At 40.0% G+C, this 19,985-nt stretch overlaps 1 protein-coding gene across 1 annotated transcript in view; it reads right to left on the reverse strand.

The window, feature by feature from the left end:
• DNAJC3 (DnaJ heat shock protein family (Hsp40) member C3) overlaps window positions 1-19,985 on the reverse strand; it is an 86,772-nt gene that overhangs the window by 46,532 nt on the left and 20,255 nt on the right. The window contains exon 3 of the mRNA XM_008260109.4: window positions 8,751-8,875. Coding sequence (XP_008258331.4) covers window positions 8,751-8,875 — 125 coding nt within the window. The remainder of the gene's footprint in view (window positions 1-8,750; window positions 8,876-19,985) is intronic.

Consider the following 19,985-nt stretch of genomic DNA (forward strand, 5'->3'; position numbering starts at 1 on the left):
AAAGTCATGCAGGGCCAGTTCCAAGATGGCAGAGTAGGGAGGGAGCTCACTGCTCTAGTCCAGGAGAAGAAGATAGTTTATAAAACCTCCACTTTGACTATGACCGTGTCTAAACAAGATAAGAGTCGGAGAACTCAAGGGGCTTCCATAGCCTTGGAAACTCATAACTGGTGCATAGGGAGATTACTGATGCCATAAACAGGAGTGTCAATTGGTAAAGTCAACAACAGGAGTCACTGTGCACTTACTCCTCATGTAGGATCTCTGTCCTTAACGTGCTGTACACTGAGGCTTAATGCTATAACGAGTACTCAAACAGTATATTTCACTTTGTGTTTCTATGGGGGTGCAAACGACTGAAATCTTTACTTAATGTACACTAAACTGATCTTCTGTAAAAAAAAAAAAAAAAAGAAAGAAATTATCAATTCCCAACTTGACTCTCACTGGGATTAAACATGACAATAGGTCTGATCTGATTTCATCATCATTTAAAAAAAAATCATCTATTATTTTTCACTTTATGTTTCTGTGTGGGAGCAAACTGTTGAAATCCTTACTTAAGGTATACTAAGCTGATCTTCTGTATATTAAGATAATCGAAAATGAATCTTGATGTGAATGGAAGGGGAGAGGGAGTGGGAAAGGGGAGGGTTGTGGGTGGGAGGGACGGTATGGGGGGGGAAGCCATTGTAACACATGAGTCGTACTTTGGAAATTTATATTCATTAAATAAAAGATAAAAAAAAAAAAAGTGGGGAGAGTGCAATCTCAGGGAAGAGTTAGGGAGAAAACTGCTGAAGAAACTCTACGCAAATTAAAGGGAATCGTGGAGCTACTTGGATGGTATGGAGGCCCACAACTCAGGACTCCAGTAGCTCAGAGGCTACACACCAGCACTGGAAAGTGAGGTAAAACCAAATCGCAGCAGCCCAAGCCACTGGCACTAACACTACAGGAAGAACCTAGAGGGAATCCGGCTTGTAGCCTAAGGGGGGATAGTATACCTGCCAAACTAGAGAAGAGGGAAAAAAAAAAAAGGCAAGGCCACCTTTCTTTCTCCTTGATTACTTTACAATGGGGTCCTGCAAGAAGCCAATAGAGTAGATGCCATTTTGGAAATACATTACAGCTGTGCAAGCCTGTGTCTGCACCTAGAACCAGCCAAGTGGAGACTCCTAACTCTGGTGGGTGAACTACCAGGGGGCTGGGAGCTCGTGGCTGTGGGAGGCTTCTGTACAGGGACTGTGAAAAAAACTGAGGCTGTGTGGGAGGACTCACGGCATGGCTGGGACTTTGGGCATTCACTTTGGGAGACTCCACATGCTCAGAACTTCCTGGTTACTTGGTGAGGGACACTGCTGGGGAACCTGAACTTTTACACTGAGGAGGAGTATCTCCACAAATGCCGAACAACAAATACATCAATTCAAGAAACAAGGAAGAAACACTTCAATACTAGATGTGAAGATGATGAGAGGGAAGAAATGCAAGAAATGGAATTCAAAAAACTGATCAAAAGAGTACACAAGTCGGCGCTGTGGCTCAATAGGCTAATCCTCCACCTAGCGGCGCCAGCACACCGGGTTCTAGTCCCGGTCGGGGTGCCGGATTCTGTCCCGGTTGCCCCCCTTCCACGCCAGCTCTTTGCTATGGCCCGGGAGTGCAGTGGAGGAGGCCCAAGTGCTTGGGCCCTGCACCCCATGGGAGACCAGGAGAAGCACCTGGCTCCTGGCGGCCATTGGAGGGTGAACCAACGGCAAAGGAAGACCTTTCTCTCTGTCTCTCTCTCTCACTGTCCACTCTGCCTGTCAAAAAATAAATAAATAAAATAAAATTAAATTAAATTAAAAAAAAAGACACAGACAAGCTGAATGGATTAAAAAACAAAACCCATCTATTTGCTGCCTACAAGAATCACATCTCACCAACAAAGGTGCATGCACACTGGAAGTGAAAGGATGGAAAAAGAAATTCTATGCCAACAGAAACCAAAAAAGAGCTGGTGTAGCCATCTTATTATCAGACAAAATAGATTTTAACACAAAAACTGTTAAAAGAGACACAGAGGGGCATTATGTAATGATTAAAGGATCAATGACTGTCGCTCCCCCTCTTCAAGGAGGAACGACACAGGACCCTGCGCTGTTCTTTTGTCTGCTTGGCCCTCCCCGGGTTTGCTGCTGGTTCTTCCTGGGTTGGCTGCCATCCCTCCACCTCCGTGGAGGGGAGGGGCCCCTGCCACTTTCCCCACTTCCGCGGGGGAGCGGCACACCGCCGGCCGGCTCTCTCAGGGGCTGCTCAGATGTTATCCGGATGTTCCCCTTAGATGTTCCTGGTGCATGTTGTCTCTCTCCTCCTTTATAGTCCTCTTCCACCAATCCCAACTCTGCTACCCACACGCCGAGTACGCTGCTCTCCTCCAATCAGGAGCAGGATCAGCTCCTGCAGGTTACTGGTCGAACTGGAGGCAGCTGTGTAGAAGCTGTTTACTCCTCTCCCAGCGCCACATTGTGGGAGAGGAGATGCATAGAATAAGTCTTAATTCCAGTAACTTAGTCTAGTCCGAGTTGCTCCCCACAAATGACATTATAAACGTATATTTACCTAATTACAGGGCACCTGGCTTTTTAAATGAAATGTTAAGGGATCTGAAAGGAGACATAGTCTCAAATACACTAGTCATGGGGGACTTCAATACCTCACTCGCAGCAACGGACAGATCAATCTTAGAAAACCAGTAAGGAAACAATAGATTTAATTGACACTATAGACCATATATATATATATATATATATATATATCTACAGAACTTTTCATCCTACAGTTGCAGAATATGCATTCTTCTCACAAGTGCATGGAACTTTTTCTGGCATTGACCACATGCTAGGCCATAAAGCAAGTCTCAGCAAATTCAAAAAAATGAAAATCACACCATGCATCATCTTACACCACAAAAGCGTGAAGATGGAAATGAGTAATTCAGGAATCTCTAGAACATATGCAAACACATGGAGACTGAACAACATACTCCTGAATGAACAGTGGATCACAGAAGAAAACAAAAGAGAAATCAAAAAATTTCTGGAAACAAATTAAGATGACAACCCAACATATCAAAACTTATGGGATACAGCAAAAGCAGTGTTAAGAGGAAAGTTTATAGCAATTGGTGCCTACATCAAGAAATTGGAAAGGCACCAAATAAATAAATATCAATGCATCTCAAGAATCTAGAAAAACGATAGTAAACCAAACCCAAAACTAGTAGAAGAGAAATAACTAAAATTAGAAAAGAAATCAACAACTGAATCCAAAATAAGATACAAAATTGACACACCATTGGCTCAATTAACCAAAAAAAGGAGAGAGACGACGACCCAGATAAAAAAAAAATTACAGATGAAAAAGGAAATGTAACAACAGACAGCACAGAAATAAAAAGAATCATCAGAAATGACTACAAAGAGCTGTATGCCAAAAAAAAACTGGGAAATCTAGAAGAAATGAATAGATTGCTGGACACATACAAACTAACTGGAGCCATGAAAATATAGAAAACCTGAACAGATCAAGACAGAAATTGAATCAGCAATAAAGGCCCTCCCCAAAACAAAGAAACCCCCAGGACTAGATGGCTTCATTGCTGAATTCTACCAGATATTTAAAGAAGAACCAATTCCAATTCTCATGTTATTCAAAATAATTGAAAGAGAGGGAATCCTCCCAAATTCTTTCTACAAAGCCAGCATCAGCTTAATTCCTAAATCTGAAAAAGATGCAACAGAGAGAGAATTCCAGATCAATTTCCCTGATTATACAAAAATCCTCAAGAAAATTCTAGGCAATCAAATCCAACAACACATCGGAAAAATCATCCACCCAGATCAAGCAGGATTTATCCCTGGTATGCAGGGATGGTTCAACATTCACAAATCAATCAACGTGATACACCATATAAACAAACTGCAGAAGAAAAACCATATGATTATCTCAATAGATGCAGAGAAAGTATTTGATAAAATACAACACCCTTTCGCAATCATATTAAGTGTTAAAGTGAACATACAGATAGGATTAAGTGTTAAGGGATCATATAAATAGGATCAAATGTCTGGTAATAATAATAGATGGAATTAGAAAGGAGAGAATGTTCCAACATGGGAAGCAGTCCACACAGCAGACTCACAGAATGAAAATCGCTTTAAGTAACATTCTGACCTCAGAATCAGCCCTTAAGCCATCCTGATCTGGCTGAAAAGCCCATGAGAGCATTTCAGGCATGGAAAGCCAAGACACTGTGGCAAAAAAAAAAAAAAAAAAAAAAAGTTCTACATGAAGGATATTTGTGAGTGAGACCCCAGTAGAAAGAAGTGGCCATCAAAGAAGGATGTACTTTTCTCTAAAGGGAGGAGAGAATTTCCACTTTGCATATGGCCTTGTCCAAATACTGACAGAGTTTGTAGACTCAAAACAGCTTCCATAGCTGAGGCAGCTCATGTCATGAGGCTCAGGTGGTTGCTAACGTCATACAGAAGAGTATTAATTGTTAAATTAACAGCAAGAGTCATGGTGCACAAATCCCCATGCTGGACTTCTGTCCTCAATGAGTTGTATTGTGAAAGTTAACTGTAAAACTGATTCTCAAACAGTTTTTTCTTTGATGTGTGTGTGTGTGTGTGTGTGTGTGTGTGTAAATTGTTGAAATCTTTACTTGGTATAGAGTTGGTTTTCTGTGTACAAAGTTAATTGAAAATGAATCTTAATGGAGAATGGGATTGGCAAGGGGAGAGGCAGGAGGAGGAGAGGTGGGAGTATGGGTGAGAGGGTGGTATGGCTGGAAGAGTAACCATATTCCTAAAGTTGTACTTATGAAATTTGTATTCCTTAAGAAATAAATTAAAAAGAAAAATCATGAAAACACATGGCAGCACCAAATTCACTAACAGAGCAGGTAGAGTCATTATTCAATCAACAAAATGACAGGTCTTAGTTCTTATCTATCATTGCTAACCTTAAATGTTAATGGACTGGGGCTGGTGCTGTGGCTTAGTTGGGAAAGCCACCACCTGTAGTGCTGGCATCTCACATGGGCACCAGTTTGGGTCCTGGCTGCTCCACTTCCAGTCCAGCTCTCTGCTATGGCCTGGGAAAACAGTGAAGATGACCCAAGTGCTTGGGCCCTTGTACACATGGGGGAGACCTGGAAGAAGCTCCTGGCTCCTGGCTTCAGATCGGCACAGCTCCAGCTGTTGTGGCCATCTGGGGAGTAAACCAGTGGATGGAAGACTTTCCTTTCTCTCTCTCTCTCTACCTCTGCCTCTCTGTAACTCTTCCTTTCAAATAAATAAATAAATCTTTTTTAAAAATGTAAATGGACTAAATTCACCAACCAAAAAACTTAGGTTGGCTAAATAGATTAAAAAAAAAATGACCCCACTATAAACTACCTACAAGAAACTAACTTCACAGCAAAGATATACTCAGAATGAAAGTGAAGAGCTGGGAAAAGATATACCAAGCAAACAGAAACCAAAAGACATAACACAAAAAGAAAACTACAAACCTATATCCTTAATGAACATAGTTGCAAAAATTCTCAACAAAATACTAGCAAATCAAATCTCAAACCACATAAAACAGATCATACATCACTATCAAGTGGGATTTATCCCAGAAATGCTAGGATGTTTCAACATTAACAAATCAATAAATGTAATAGATCACATCAATAGAATAAAGAGCAAAAACCATATGGTCATCTCAATAGATACAGAGAAAAAATGTGGTAAGATTCAACATACCTTCATGATAAAAACTCCCCATAAATTAGGTATAGAAGGAACATTCCTCAACATTATAAAGGCTACATATCACAAACCAAAAGCCAATATCATACTGAATGGAGAAGAACTGAAAGCATTTCCCCTCAGATCTAGAAGAAGACAAGGATGTCCACTTTCACCACTCTTATTCAATATATTACCAGAAGTTTTAGCAAGAGCAATTAGGGAGGAAAAAGAAATAAATGGCATCAAAATTGGAACAGAAGAAGTCAAATCATCCATGTTTGCAGATGGCATGATGTTGTAGATGGAAAAACCTAAACACTACACCAAAAAGCTGCTAGAATTGATAAACCAATTCAGTAAAGTTACAGGTTACAAAATAAACTTACAAAAAACAGTAGCTGTTTTGTAAGCTAATGATGAACTCATAGAAAGAGCAATCAAGAAAGAAATCGCATTTACAACAGCCACAAAAATAATCAAATATTTAGGAACAAATTTAACCAAAGTAGTGAAAGATCTCTCTACAATGAAAATTATCAAACATTGATGAAAGACTTCAAAAGGACACAAAAAATGGAAAAATATTCCTTGCTCATGGATCAGAAGAATCAATATTACAAAATGTCTATACTGCCCAAAGCCATTTACAGACCCAGTCCAATCCCTATCAAAATACCAATGGCATTCTTTGCAGTTAGAAAAAACAATCCTAAAATTCACAAAGAACCCAACAGCCAAAGGGATCCTGAACAAGAAAAACCAAGTTGAAGGCATCACAATACCTGACTTTAAAGTGTATTACAAAGCTATAGAAATTAAAACAGCATGGTACTGGCATAAAAAATGATGCATAGGTCAATAGAACAGAATAGAGAGCCCAGAAATTAATCCACATACATATAGCCAACTGATTTTTGACAGAAGTGCGCAGATAATATAATGGAGAAAGGATAATCTCTACTACAAATGGTGCTGGCAAACCTGCATGTATATATGTAGAAGAATGAAATTAGATTCATACCCCTCACCACATAAATAAAATCAACACAAGATGGATCAAAGACTAAAATTTAAGAACTAAGACTATGAAGTTGCTGGAAGAAAACGGAAGGGAAACATTCCAATACATTGGTACAGGAGACAATTTCATGGACAGGACCCCCAAAGCATGAGCCAAAAAGCAAAACTAAACAAACAGGACGATATCAAACTCAGAAGCTTTTGCACAGCAAAAGAAACAATCAAGAGTGAAGACACATCCAACAGAATGGGAAAAAAAATCTGCAATCCATGTATGTGACAAAGAATTAACATCCCAAATGTAACAGCAACTTAAAAAAACTCAACAACAAAACAACCAATCCGGCTGAGAAATGGGCAAAGAACTTCAATAGACAGCTCTCAAAAGAAGAAATACAAACGGCCAAGAAATATATGAAAAAGTGCTCAACATCACTAGCCATCAGGGAAATGCAAATCAAAACTACAATGAGATACCACTTCACCCCAATCAGAATGGCTAAAATTCAAAACTCAGAGTAACAAATGCTGGCGAGGATGTGGACCAAGGAGGACACTCATACACTGTTGTTGGGAATGTAAGTTAGTGAAGCCACTGGGGAAAACAGTGTGGAGATTTCTTAAACAACTAGAAATAGACTTCCATATGATCCAGCAATCTCATTACTGGGTATATAGCCAAAAGACTAGAAAACAATGTTATCAAAGAGAAACCTATACCAACACTTTATAGCAGCACTGTTTACAATAACCAAAATTTGGAACCAACCCCAGCTGTCCATCATCAGATGAATGGATAAAGAAACGTGGTATATATAGGAATATTACTCAGCTATAAAAAAAAATTGAAATTCTTCTATTTGCAACAGAATGTACGCAACTTGAGGATATCATGTTGAGTGAAATAAGCCAGACCCAGAAAGACTAATACACATGATCTGCCTTATATATGGGAGCTAAAATTTAAAAGACAAACAAAAAAGAAAATGAAAAAAGAAATGTCCATTTGTATCAGTACTGAGTTAAAAATAAATTACACACTAAATAAAATTTCACTAATTCTCTCTTAATGCATTAACGCCCATAAACAGCAAACAGTACGATTAATCATTTCAACTAGTTAACAGCTATAACTGCATTAGGAAAATGAGCCACTTAACCTTTGTGAAAGGTTGTGCTTAGCTGTATAAAGGAATAGATTCAATAAAAATTTTACACTTGGAAATTCCATCTTAAAATAACAGTAATATTTCAAATCAAACATTCATTCCATAGCTAATCAGTTACTTCAAATACTTTTTTGGAGTACAGCAGAATATAAATAACAAACAGTTAACAAGTTAATTTTAACCATCTAATTGATCAATGGTTCTGCAGATCTGCCTCTGAGACTCACATCTATTCCACCTCCTCAGTTCCCTGTACACAACTCCCTGACAGTCCTTACAGGTGACCTGTCAGTCATCAGGCTAGTATCTCCACCTTTGAAGCATGTGTTGATTCTGGAGGAAGACTGCTAATTCAGCACTGTATCTGCCCCACAAGCCATTGCTTAAGTTAGCTATCTCCTCTTTATTCTTCCTGCTATAGCCTTCACTGAAATCGCTGCCAGTCACCTGACAACCTCTTCATTCTCTCCTTTAACTCATCACATCGTGCCCTGCACTCCATATTCCACACAGATTTCTTTCTAAACTACAAAGTTAATAACACTGCTAGGCTTCTATAAAGCCACCTGTTGTGCCACTGTTCCTCTTTGATACAGACCCTTGATTCTAGGGACTCTGAATTTCTCTGGTTCACCAGTACACCGTTTCGCACACAGGAGTTTTCATATCTTCCAGCTATGCCTAGCATGCTAGTCCTCACCTTAAGAAACAAATGACCTCTTCCATGTCCCCTTAAGATACCCTGAACAAAATGTTTAGATACACTTACTGCAGTGAAATCCATCTTCAATTCAATCACTTTAGTTAAATCAGGAAGTGCAGCTTTTGATTTGCCCATAGCTAGAAAGACAGTAGCTCTCCGATAGTAAGCAATATAGTTATCAGGATCACCATCTGAAAATTGAAATAATAAATATTAACTCGTAGATTTATTCAAAAGAATCAAATCATCTGAATAGTAATAAAGTTTGTGATTCTATTAAGAAAGGCATTAATAAAAGAGTTTCTTTTTCAAAAATAAGCCATGAATCTACAGTAGGTGGTAACAGACTACAGCCCTTGAGCCAAGGCTCAACCCTCCAAACTCTGTTTACCATTCCCCCTAACATCCAGAACCAGACAAGGATGCCCACTCTCACCATTGCTATTTAATACAATCCTGGAAGTTTTGGCCAGAGCCATTAGGCTGTTAAGGAACTGTTTTGGGTTTTTTGTTTTTTTAAATACAATTTGTTGAACTCTTTACTTAGTATAGAGTTAATCGTATGTGTATAAAGTTAATTGAAAACAGATCTTATGCAAAAAAAAAAAAAAAAAACAAGAAGGGAATAGGAAAGGGAGGAGGAAGAGGGGTGGGAGTGTGGGTGGGAGGGCAAGTAAAATGAGAAGAATCATATATTCCTACAGTTGTATTTATGAAATGCATAAAGTTTGCATTCCTTAAATAAAAAGTTTCTGGAGGAGGAGGGAAGAAATCAGAGGATGCAAATTGGAAAAGAAGAAATCAAATTATCCCTACTTGCAGATGACATGATCCTATATAGGGGATCCAAAAGTCCACTGAAAGATTACTGGAACTCATAAAAGAGTTTGGTAAAGTGGTAAGATATAGGCCGGCGCCGCGGCTCACTAGGCTAATCCTCTGCCTGCGGCGCTGGGACCCCGGGTTCTAGTCCCGGTTGCTCCTCTTCCAGTCCAGCTCTCTGCTGTGGCCTGGGAGGGCAGTGGAGGATGGCCCAGGTCCTTGGACCCTGCACCCACATGGGAGACCAGGAGGAAGCACCTGGTTCCTGGCTTCAGATCTGTGCAGCGCGCCGGCGACAGCACACAGGCCGCAACGTGCCGGCCATAGCGGCCACTTGAGGGGTGAACCAACGGAAAAAGGAAGACCTTTCCCTCTGTCTCTCTCTCACTGTCTAACTCTGCCTGTCAAAAAAAATTTTTTTTTTAAATGGTAAGATATAAAATCAACACAGAAAAATCGATAGTCTTTGTTTACACAGACAATGTCATGGTGGAGAAAGAACTTTTAAGATCAGTCCCATTCACAGTATCTCCAAAAAGAATTAAATATCTTAGAATAAATTTAACCAAGGATATCAAAGATTTCTATGATGAAAATTACAAAACACCAGAGAAAGAAATAGAAGACATTTAAAAATAGAAAAATCTTCCGTGTTCACGGATTGCAAGAATCAACAACATCAAAATGTTCATACTACCAAAAGCAATTTACAGACTCAATGTGATACCAAGTAAAATACCAACGACATTCTTCACAGATCTAGAAAAATAATGCTAACATTCATATGGAAACATAAAAGATCTTGGATAGTTAAAGCAATCTTATACAACAAAAAGCAGGAGGCAGCACAATACCTGATTTCAAGACATACTGCAGGACAATTATAATCAAAACAGCCTGGTACTGGCAGAAAAACAGACTTGTAGATCAATGAAACAGAACAGAAACTCCAGAAATCAATCCATGCATCTACAATCAACTTATCTTTGACAAAGGAGCTAAAAATCAATCCTTGGAGCAAGGACAGTCCCCTCAACAAATGGTGCTGGGAAAACTGGATTTCCACATGCAGAATTATGAAGCAAGACCCATACCTTACACCTTACACAAAAATGAATCAAAGACCTAAATCTACTACCCAATACCATCCATTACTAGAGAACCATGGGGAAACTCTTAGAGACATCTGCATAGGCAAAGACTTCTTGGGAAAAAACCCAGAAGCACAGGCAATCACAGCCAAAATTGACAAATGAGATTATATCAAGCTGAGAAGCTTCTGCACTGCAAAGGAATCTATATAGTACAGTCAAGAATGTGTTTTTTCAGGGCTGGTGTTTGGCCTATTGGTTAAGTTGCCAATTAAGACACCCACATGACATATCAGAGTGTACAGCTTCCATTCGCAACTCTAGCTCCCAAGTCCAGCTTCCTGTCAGTGCAGACCCTGGCAAACAGCAGGGAATGCCTCAGGGAATTATGGTCCCTGCCACTCACTGGATTGAGTTCCTAGCTCCAGTTCAACTCCGGGCCCACCCGTGGTTGATACAGGTATGTGGGATTGAGCCAGCACATGGCAGTCTGTCATTCCCTCCTCTTTGCCTCCCAATCTTTTTTGTTTTTAATTTTTTAATTTTTAAAGAGTTACAAAAAATACAAATATAAACATGAGACTACATGGTTGCAAAGCATAAAATATTTATGAGGTCCTTTAGGAAAAACATTGATGAGCCTCTGTTCTAGAATATATTCAACTTACAACCCCTATATGTATACAATTCTATCTTTGCCCCTGCTGATATTCATAAATGAAATAAAGATTAAGAATGTGGGCTGTGCCCTTATTTACAAGATTTTAGAAAGTTACAGACTTCAAACTAAATTTATATTTTGAAAATACATTCTCTGTTCCCTAACAAACTCCAATTAAAATGAAAAGGAAATAAAGGTACAAACTACAAAGATGAAGAATGAGATTGAGACTGGAGAAGGCACTAGAAAAGTTAACATGAAAGAAGGAAGGAAGCAGGTAAGCTAATTATTCCCATCAGCATATACAAAGCAGGAGTGAGTTCAATTAGAGGCAAACCGCATTTTAAAGATGAGTCCTTCTAGAATGCAAAGATGTTAAAACTTGTCTTGATCACATTCAGCCATCTATCATATAAATGTATGTCATATATGTATATGTCTGTATTATATGACATGTATATATAAGCACAGTTGCTCATCATTATATAATTTACAGTGAAAATTCCCCATAAGTTCTACCCCTGAAGATCTTATTATTTGTAAAACACTATAATAGAGGAATCTGTAAGGCAGGACAGTATATAATCACTCAAACTTAAGGTTTTGAATAGTTAACAGCACTAAAAACTACTTAAGTACTGCCAGGGAAAGGTGCGTCAGAGGAGAAAATAAGTTTCACAGTATAACCATATATTCAAGGAAACAGGAAGACATGCAAATGGCCAGTAAGCACATGAAAAGATGCTCACCGTCACTAATCAGTAGAGAAAGCACCTTTAAAGCACCCTGGGAGGCAACAGATGACAGCCCAATATCTGGGTTCTTGTCACTCTGTGGGAGGTCCAGATGGAGTTACAGATTCCTGGCTTCAGCCTGACCTAACTCTAGCTACCATGGGCATTTGGATAGAAGTGTGCTTGTGTGCTTACTCACTCACTCTCTCTGCCTTTCAAGTAGATAAAAATAAATAAAACATTAAAAAGCAACACAAGTGGCTGACACTGTGGCTCAGCAGGTTAAACTTCCAGCCTACAATGTTGGCATTCCACATGAAGTGCTGGTTCACATCCCAGGTGCTCCTCTTCCTATCCAGCTCCCTGCTAATGTTCCTGGGAAAGCAGCGGAACAGCCCAAGTGCTTGGCCCCCTGCACCAGCATGGGAGACCTGAAGGAAGCTCTCTCCCTGTCTGTAACTCTACTTCTCAAATAAATAAAAAAATCTTTTAAAAAAAGATTTTTAAACTGATACATAAAAATTATACTTATTTATGGGATATCAGGTGATGCCTCAATACATGTATACATTGTATAATGCTTAATTCAGGGTAAACATAACTCTCTCTTCAAACATTCATCGTTTCTTTTTGGTGAAAACATTAAAAAGCCTAGTCTTTTTTTAAGAACACACAGTACATTACCAGTATTGACAGTCACCCTACCATATAGCAGAACATCAGAACTTCTTTGTCCTCTTTAAACTACAACTTAGTACATATTAATCAACCTTCCCTTCTTCCTCTCCCCAGCCCCTAGTAACCACCATTCTATAAGATCAATATTTTTAGATTCCACATGAGATCATGCAGGACTTGTCTTTCTTTGCTTAATTTCATTTAACATAATGAGCTCTACATTGCCACAAATGACAGGATTTCACCCTTTTATGGCTAAGTAGCATTCCACTGTGTAAGGTATTTTCTTTCTCCACTCATCAGTGAATACTTGTTTCCGTTTTTTGGCTATTGTGGATGCACTACAATAAACATGGGAGTTCAGAGTCTCCCCACTAGACTGATTTTGTTTTCTTTGGATGCACATCCAGTAATGGGATTGGCAGACCATGTGGTAGTTCTAGTTTCAGTTTTTCAAAAAACCTCCTTCTCCATAAGGACTAATAAATTTGCATTTGCTACAGTGTATATGCAAAGGTTCCTCTTTTTTTAACATCCTCACCAGCTCTTGTTACCTTGTGTTTTACACTTACTATTTATTTAACTTGAGAAGCACAGACAGAAGTGTCTCATCTGAGTTACCTTCCCAGAGGCCCCTAACAGCCAGGACTAGGTTGGGACACAGTTGAAAGCCAAGAACTCAACCCAGGTCTTCCACGTGCGTGCCAGGGACTGAAGCATTACAACGATTTGCCTCCCAAATGTGCATCAGCAAAAAGCTGAAACTGCAAGAGAAGCCAGGACTTGGACCCAAGCACTCCAATATGGGATGTGGGCATCCCAAGCAGCATCTTAACCACCATGCAAAACATCTGTCCCTCTCCTTGTCATTTTTTTTAAGATTTTTATTTATTTGACAGGTAGAATTAGAGACAGTGAGAGATAGACAGAGAGAAAGGTCTTCCTTCCATTGGTTTACTCCCCAAATGGCCACAATGGATGGAGCTGCGCCGGTCCAAATCAGGAGCTTCTTTCTGGTCTCCCAACGTGGGCGCAGGGGCCCAAGCACCTGGACCATCCTCCACTGCCCTCCCGGACGACAGCAGAGAGCTGGACTAGAAGAGGAGCAACCAGGACTAGAACCAGTGCCCATATGGGATGTAGCAATGCAGGCGGAGGATTAACCTAGCGCACCACAGCGCTGGCCCCTCTCCTTATCATTTTGATAACAGTCATTCTACCTAAGAATAAAATGATATCTCAACTTGGTAAGTCGTTCTACCTAGAATAAAATGTCATCTCAAGTGATTTATTTGCATTTCCCTGATTACAGATGTTAGGCATTTTCTCACATAACTGTGGGCCATCTGTATGCCTTCTTTTGAAAAACATATTCAGGGGCTGGCACTGTTGCATAGTGGGTGAAGCCATTGCCTTCAGTGCCAGCATCCTATATGGGCACTGGTTCGAGATCCAGCTGTTCCACTTCCAATCCATCTCTCTGCTATGGCCTGGGAAAGCAGTAGAAAATGTCCCAAGTGCTTGGGCCCTTGCACCCACTTGGGAGACCCAGAAGAAGCTCCTGGCTCCTGGCTTCAGGAGCTCAGCTCCAGCTATTGCAGCCATTTGGGGAGTGAACCAGCAGATGGAAGACCTCTCTGTCTCTCCCTCTCACTGTAACTCTACCTCTCAAACAAAAATCTAAAAATAAAAATAAATCAGTTGTCCATAGACAAACAAGTTTATTCTGCTCGGTAAATTTTCTATCTTCTGATACTTTCTATTTACTTGTATGCACATCTTTTCTATTAGTGTACTTTGTAGGGCAGGCCTTATACTGATAAATTTCCTCAGCTTTTATTTTCTGGAAATTACTTTTATATCTAAAGTATAGCTTTGCTGGACACCCCTGGTTGGCAGTTTTGCCCCCCCCCCCACTCAGTACCAAGAAAGTTTCAGCCCGCTCTCTGTGGTTTGTAAGGATTCTGCCAAGAAGTCTGCAGTCAGGTGAACTGGGACACCCTTATGTGCTGCTTCCTTTCTCCTGAAGATTTCAACCTTGAGATTTGGTTGAGCTGAATCTCACTAGTTACCCCTGACCTTCCTGTATCTGGACAGCCGTATCTTTCTCTATACTTGAGAAGCTTTCTATTGAATCCCAAGTAACTGGTTTTGCATTTTTGAGGCTGTCCCAAAGTTCCATAAGCTTTCCTCATTCTTCAATTTTTTTTCTCTTCTATGTATTTTCAAATCACCTCTCTTAGAGCTCATACTTTCTTCTGTTTTATCTATTCTGTTATTGGAACCTTCTATCATTTTTAAATTTCACTTAATAAAATTTTCAAATCAAGTATTTACTTCCTTCTCTCTGTTGAGTTTGTTATAATAATGACTCATACCCCTGGTTTCCTGAATCTTGTTGAGTTTCCTTAAAACAACTATTTTAAATTCTGCATCCATGAATTTCCATGTATTATTTTTGTTCAATTTCTGATACCTTAAGGGAGTTTGTGTTTCCATAAAAGTTCTTGAAGTTGGCTAGTGTATAATATCATCTGTGCATTAAAGGAGTAGAAATGTTTTCTGGTCTTCATAATCTGGCTTTGTGCTTGCCTTCTGGAAATTCTAAACAATCTGCTTCTTTTCTCTGAGCCCTTCGACACTTCCACTACTGGGACACTAGATGGCGCCCTAAGACAAAGTCTGCTGCAAGTCTGCGGTTGTTGTGTAGTTCCTGTTTTGGCATGAGAAGCACTCAGTCCTAGGTTTGTTCCAAATCTGTAATTGGTGTACCATCTGTATGCACTAGTCTAGGATAGAGGCCTTTGGTGCTAGATCTTACTGTGGCAAGCTTGACATTGAGCTCTAAAGCAAGTCCTATACCAACTTTCCCACCCTATTCCCCAGTGCCTGGAGTCTCTGGCCCACTGTCTTGGCAGAGGTCGGAGACCTGGCCAAAATCTCAGTCTTAAGGTACTGGCCTTGATGCAGGGCCTGTGGGGCCCTGCCAGCACTGAGTTTTCCAAGACAGGCTGGATACTGGGCTTCAAGTCTAAAGTCTCAACTTAATTCCCTTTCCCTCCCAGCGATGGAAAACATGCAGCTGCACTGCTTACAGCTGGGAGTTGTGAGGAGGAGGATAATGTAACAATTTTTTGCCCTGTCTTCTTCACTGTGGTCTCTCATTTGACTTCCCTGGCTCTTGGGAAGGTGGCTTGTATATGAGTAGCCGTCCAAATTGGCATCTCTGTAGGGACACCACTGGATGCCTTATTGAGCTGCCACTTTGTTCCATCCCCTCATAATACATGTCTTCCATGAACTTTTTGAAGATCCCATATACCTCTTACTGCATCTAACATTTTATCATTGATAAATTATTTATATACATATTTTAGTCCAGAGAAAAAAATTCCTTGAGTGGTGGATTTATGTTTTATTCACTTTCGGGACTCCATAGAACTTGGCCCACAGTAGACACTCAAAGGAAAGGAAGTGTAAGCAAACTATTGACAATTGTAACAAACATTGACAATCCAAGGTCAACTTCAGCCAACACTGACACCTACCTTAGACAAGGCAGGGACCTAAAGAAGTTTGCACAGAAATGGCTCCCAAACAGATGTGTCTCATCAAGACATTCAGATCATTCTCAAGTAATCAGCAATGGCATTTTCTAAAACTGGTATAGCTTATATTTAATTCCGTATAAGTTTTTAAGTAAAGAATACTTATTGCTACATTGGGGCACTGTCAGTAAATTGCATTAGACTTCTATTTGGAAAAAACCTGACTACTCCAATCCATGAAGAAAAACTTTTAAAAAGGATTATGTATAACATAACTTTGTATTATCTATCTGATAATACATATATAAAATATGTGTATAGATAAGGGGGCTTCAAAAGGTTCACAAAAATACATTTAAAATTTTTTAAAATCCATTTTCCATGAACTTTTTGAAGATCTTTTATACAGTATTTTTGAGGCACTCTCAGTAACTTCACTACACAGTTTTTAGGAAATGGTTTTGGAATCCCAAATTTTAACACTGAGCCTATGTAAATATGAGAACTATGGGATTGTGAAATATGTAAATCATAGAGTCATAACTCTCTTAACAACAGAGATAAGAAGTGTGTTGTTCGTTGATTTTGTCACTGTGTGAACACCATGGAGTACATTCACATAGACCAAAATGGCTTCACAATCACTAGGCCACACAATACAGCACCACTATGTGTATGCAGCTTGCTGACGGAAACTACCTATGCTGTGCATGACTGGACAAACAGTTCCTAAAGCCCTTTAGACCTCTGCAGTCTTAAGTGTGTGGTATGCTAATGAAATGCTAATGAGAAGGTTGGAGGCCCCTAGATGGCTTCAGGATAAGGCTTGGTTGCCAGAGGAACCAACACCGATCTTACACGGCTGGAACTTTCAGTTATACAACCCCTCAGACTCTCTGGGAGGTTCAGCTGATCATGAATTGTCAACGATGTAATCAATCCAGCTTGTACAATGAAGCCCCGAGAAAAACCCAAAAAGGACAGGGCTTGGAAGAGTTTTCAGACAGCTGAACACGTGAAGGTTCCCAGAATATGATATGCTCCCAATCTGGTTACTTAATGAACAATCAACTGTGTTTCCCTGAGTTCTGCAAGCTGCTTTAGCAAGTTAACTGGACCCAAGGAGAATGTTACGGGAATCTTAATTCATAGCAGGTCAGTCAGAAAGGTGAAAATATCTGAGGCATGGGGCCAGTACTGTAGCACAGTGGGTTAAGTTGTCACCTGAGACACCAACATCCCTTATCAGAGCGCCAGTTCAAGTTTCAACTGCTCTGTTTCTGATCCAACTCCCTGCTAATGCACCTGGGAAAACAGTGGAAGATGGCCCAAGAGCTTGGGCTCCTGTAACCCACATAGAAGACCAGGATGGATCTCCTGACTCCTGGCACTGACCATTGAGGGTGGCCATTTGGGGACTGAACTATAGAATGGAAGATATGTCTGTCTCTCATTTATTGCCTTCCAAATAAATAATTTTTTTTAAAAGACAGGTTTGCAAGTGGGACAGCCCGCGGGACCAAAATCTCCACCTGTGGGATCTAACACTGCCGTCTTACACACTATGTCAAAATTGACTTGAATTGGAGGATAGCCAGTTGGGGTTCACTGAAGAATTTGTAGGACTGTCTTGTGGGAGAAATATCCATGTATTTAGTGACTAGATGTCACAGAAGTACTCTGTACTATGAGAATACACTAGTGGCCGGCGCCGCGGCTCACTAGGCTAATCCTCTGCCTTGTGGCGCCAGCACACCGGGTTCTAGTCCCGGTCGGGGCGCCGGATTCTGTCCCAGTTGCCCCTCTTCCAGGCCAGCTCTCTGCCGTGACCAGGGAGTGCAGTGGAGGATGGCCCAAGTACTTGGGCCCTGCACCCCATGGGAGACCAAGATAAGTACTTGGCTCCTGCCATCGGATCAGTGCGGTGCGCCGGCTGCAGCACGCCGGCCGCGGCAGCCATTGGAGGGTGAACCAACGGCTAAGGAAGACCTTTCTCTCTGTCTCTCTCACTGTCCACTCTGCCTGTCAAAAAATAAATAAATAAATAAATAAAAAGAAAGAAAAGAATACACTAGGAGAAACTGAGTTTCTTTTTTACCTATATCCTTAGAGAATCAGATGACAACAGTTCAACATACGAATCAAAACTTTTCTTAGAAGGTTGAGGTCACTTGCATGGCAAATCAAGATAGCATTCCCTGCCTGGCTCTTCATCTTAAAATATCAAAAGTTACTAGAACAAGAGTCATCACCTCTAGAGCACTAAACAATAATTGATTTAGGAAATTCATACTTAGTTTTTCACATTATGAAATTCAATAGCCTTGAAAATAATCACTTTTCCTATTACTCATCCACAATACAACACAGTTCATTATGTAAATAACTTGTAAGCCTACAAATGGAAATACAGCATTCAAATCATTGTGACCAGATTATCAGAAATTTGAGTGTAAGAGATGAATTTAAAGTCTATTCAGAATCCTAAAATTATTAAACAATTCAAATATGGAAATATTAGTCTGACTAAAGGCATTAAGATCACTTCCTGGAGAAAACAGATCAGAAAGCCAGTTACAAAGGATGCTTTAAATGGCAGTAGTGGAGGCAACAAGGAAAAACATCCTGTTCTAAAAATAGAAAAAATTGTATTCTTTCTCTCCCCTAATCCAATATACTCCTTCATTCAAACATATACTGAGCACAGAGCAGAGATTAAAATAAGAAGATGATAGTACTCATACTCAAAAAATTCATAATCTTTTGGACAAGGACATGATATCTAAAAAGACACTGGAGAATTATTTATTTCCTTCTGTGTAAATGTGAGCAGTAATGTCTGTCCTCATTTCACAAATGAGGCTCAAATATAATAGGAAAGCACCATGACATATTTACATAAATCTAAGGGTGGATTTTATTTTTTGATGGAGTTCAATGATGTAATAGTTTGTTGTGGACAGTGTTTGACATAAATTAAAATGATATAAACTAGAATGATAAATGTTCTCAACTTCCACCAGTCTTCGTCAGAATTATCATGTATGCCCCAGTGGTGAATCACTGCTACTTGCCAAATCATGAACAAAATGACACTGCTATTCAAATTCTCAAATCACTAGCAACATTTTACATTCTTTCTTTACTGAGTTTCACCAATACATAATCGTGTCTCAGCTTAACTGATTCACACTGTTCAATAACACAGTGGCGAGACTAAAGAAAAATCAGCAGTCATTTTAGACTACTTGAACAAAACACCACAGCCATTGATGTTTCTGTTAAAATGTTAGACTGAATATTGTGTTTTAAGAGAGGCAGTTTTCCTAAGACAATAACTGAAAAGGATAAATTACCAGAGTTAGTAAAATCAGTAATAAAAGTCTGAGCAGCTCTGGAGACAGTCTGAGTCACAAGAAGAAGTGGATTTTAATCACTTAATGATGATGTGGTCACACAGTAAATGGCACTTAGTAAAAGTAATTTAGACAAATGGTTGTGCTAAGCATCTAACACTTCTCAGAGTGAGTCAATCATTAAAATGTGGGCCCAGCGCTGTGGCGCAGTGGGTTAACGCCCTGGCCTGAAACGCCGGCAACCCATATGGGCGCAGGTTCTAGTCCCGGCTACACCTCTTATGATCCAGATCTCCGCTATAGCCTGGGAAAGCAGTAGAAGATGGCCCAAGTCCTTGGGCCCCTGCACCTGCGTGGGAGACCCAGAAGAAGCTCCTGGTTCCTGGCTTCAGATCAGCACTGCTCCGGCCG

The sequence above is a fragment of the Oryctolagus cuniculus genome, chromosome 9 (assembly GCF_964237555.1).
Source record: "Oryctolagus cuniculus chromosome 9, mOryCun1.1, whole genome shotgun sequence".
NCBI classification, from domain to species: Eukaryota; Metazoa; Chordata; class Mammalia; order Lagomorpha; family Leporidae; genus Oryctolagus; species Oryctolagus cuniculus.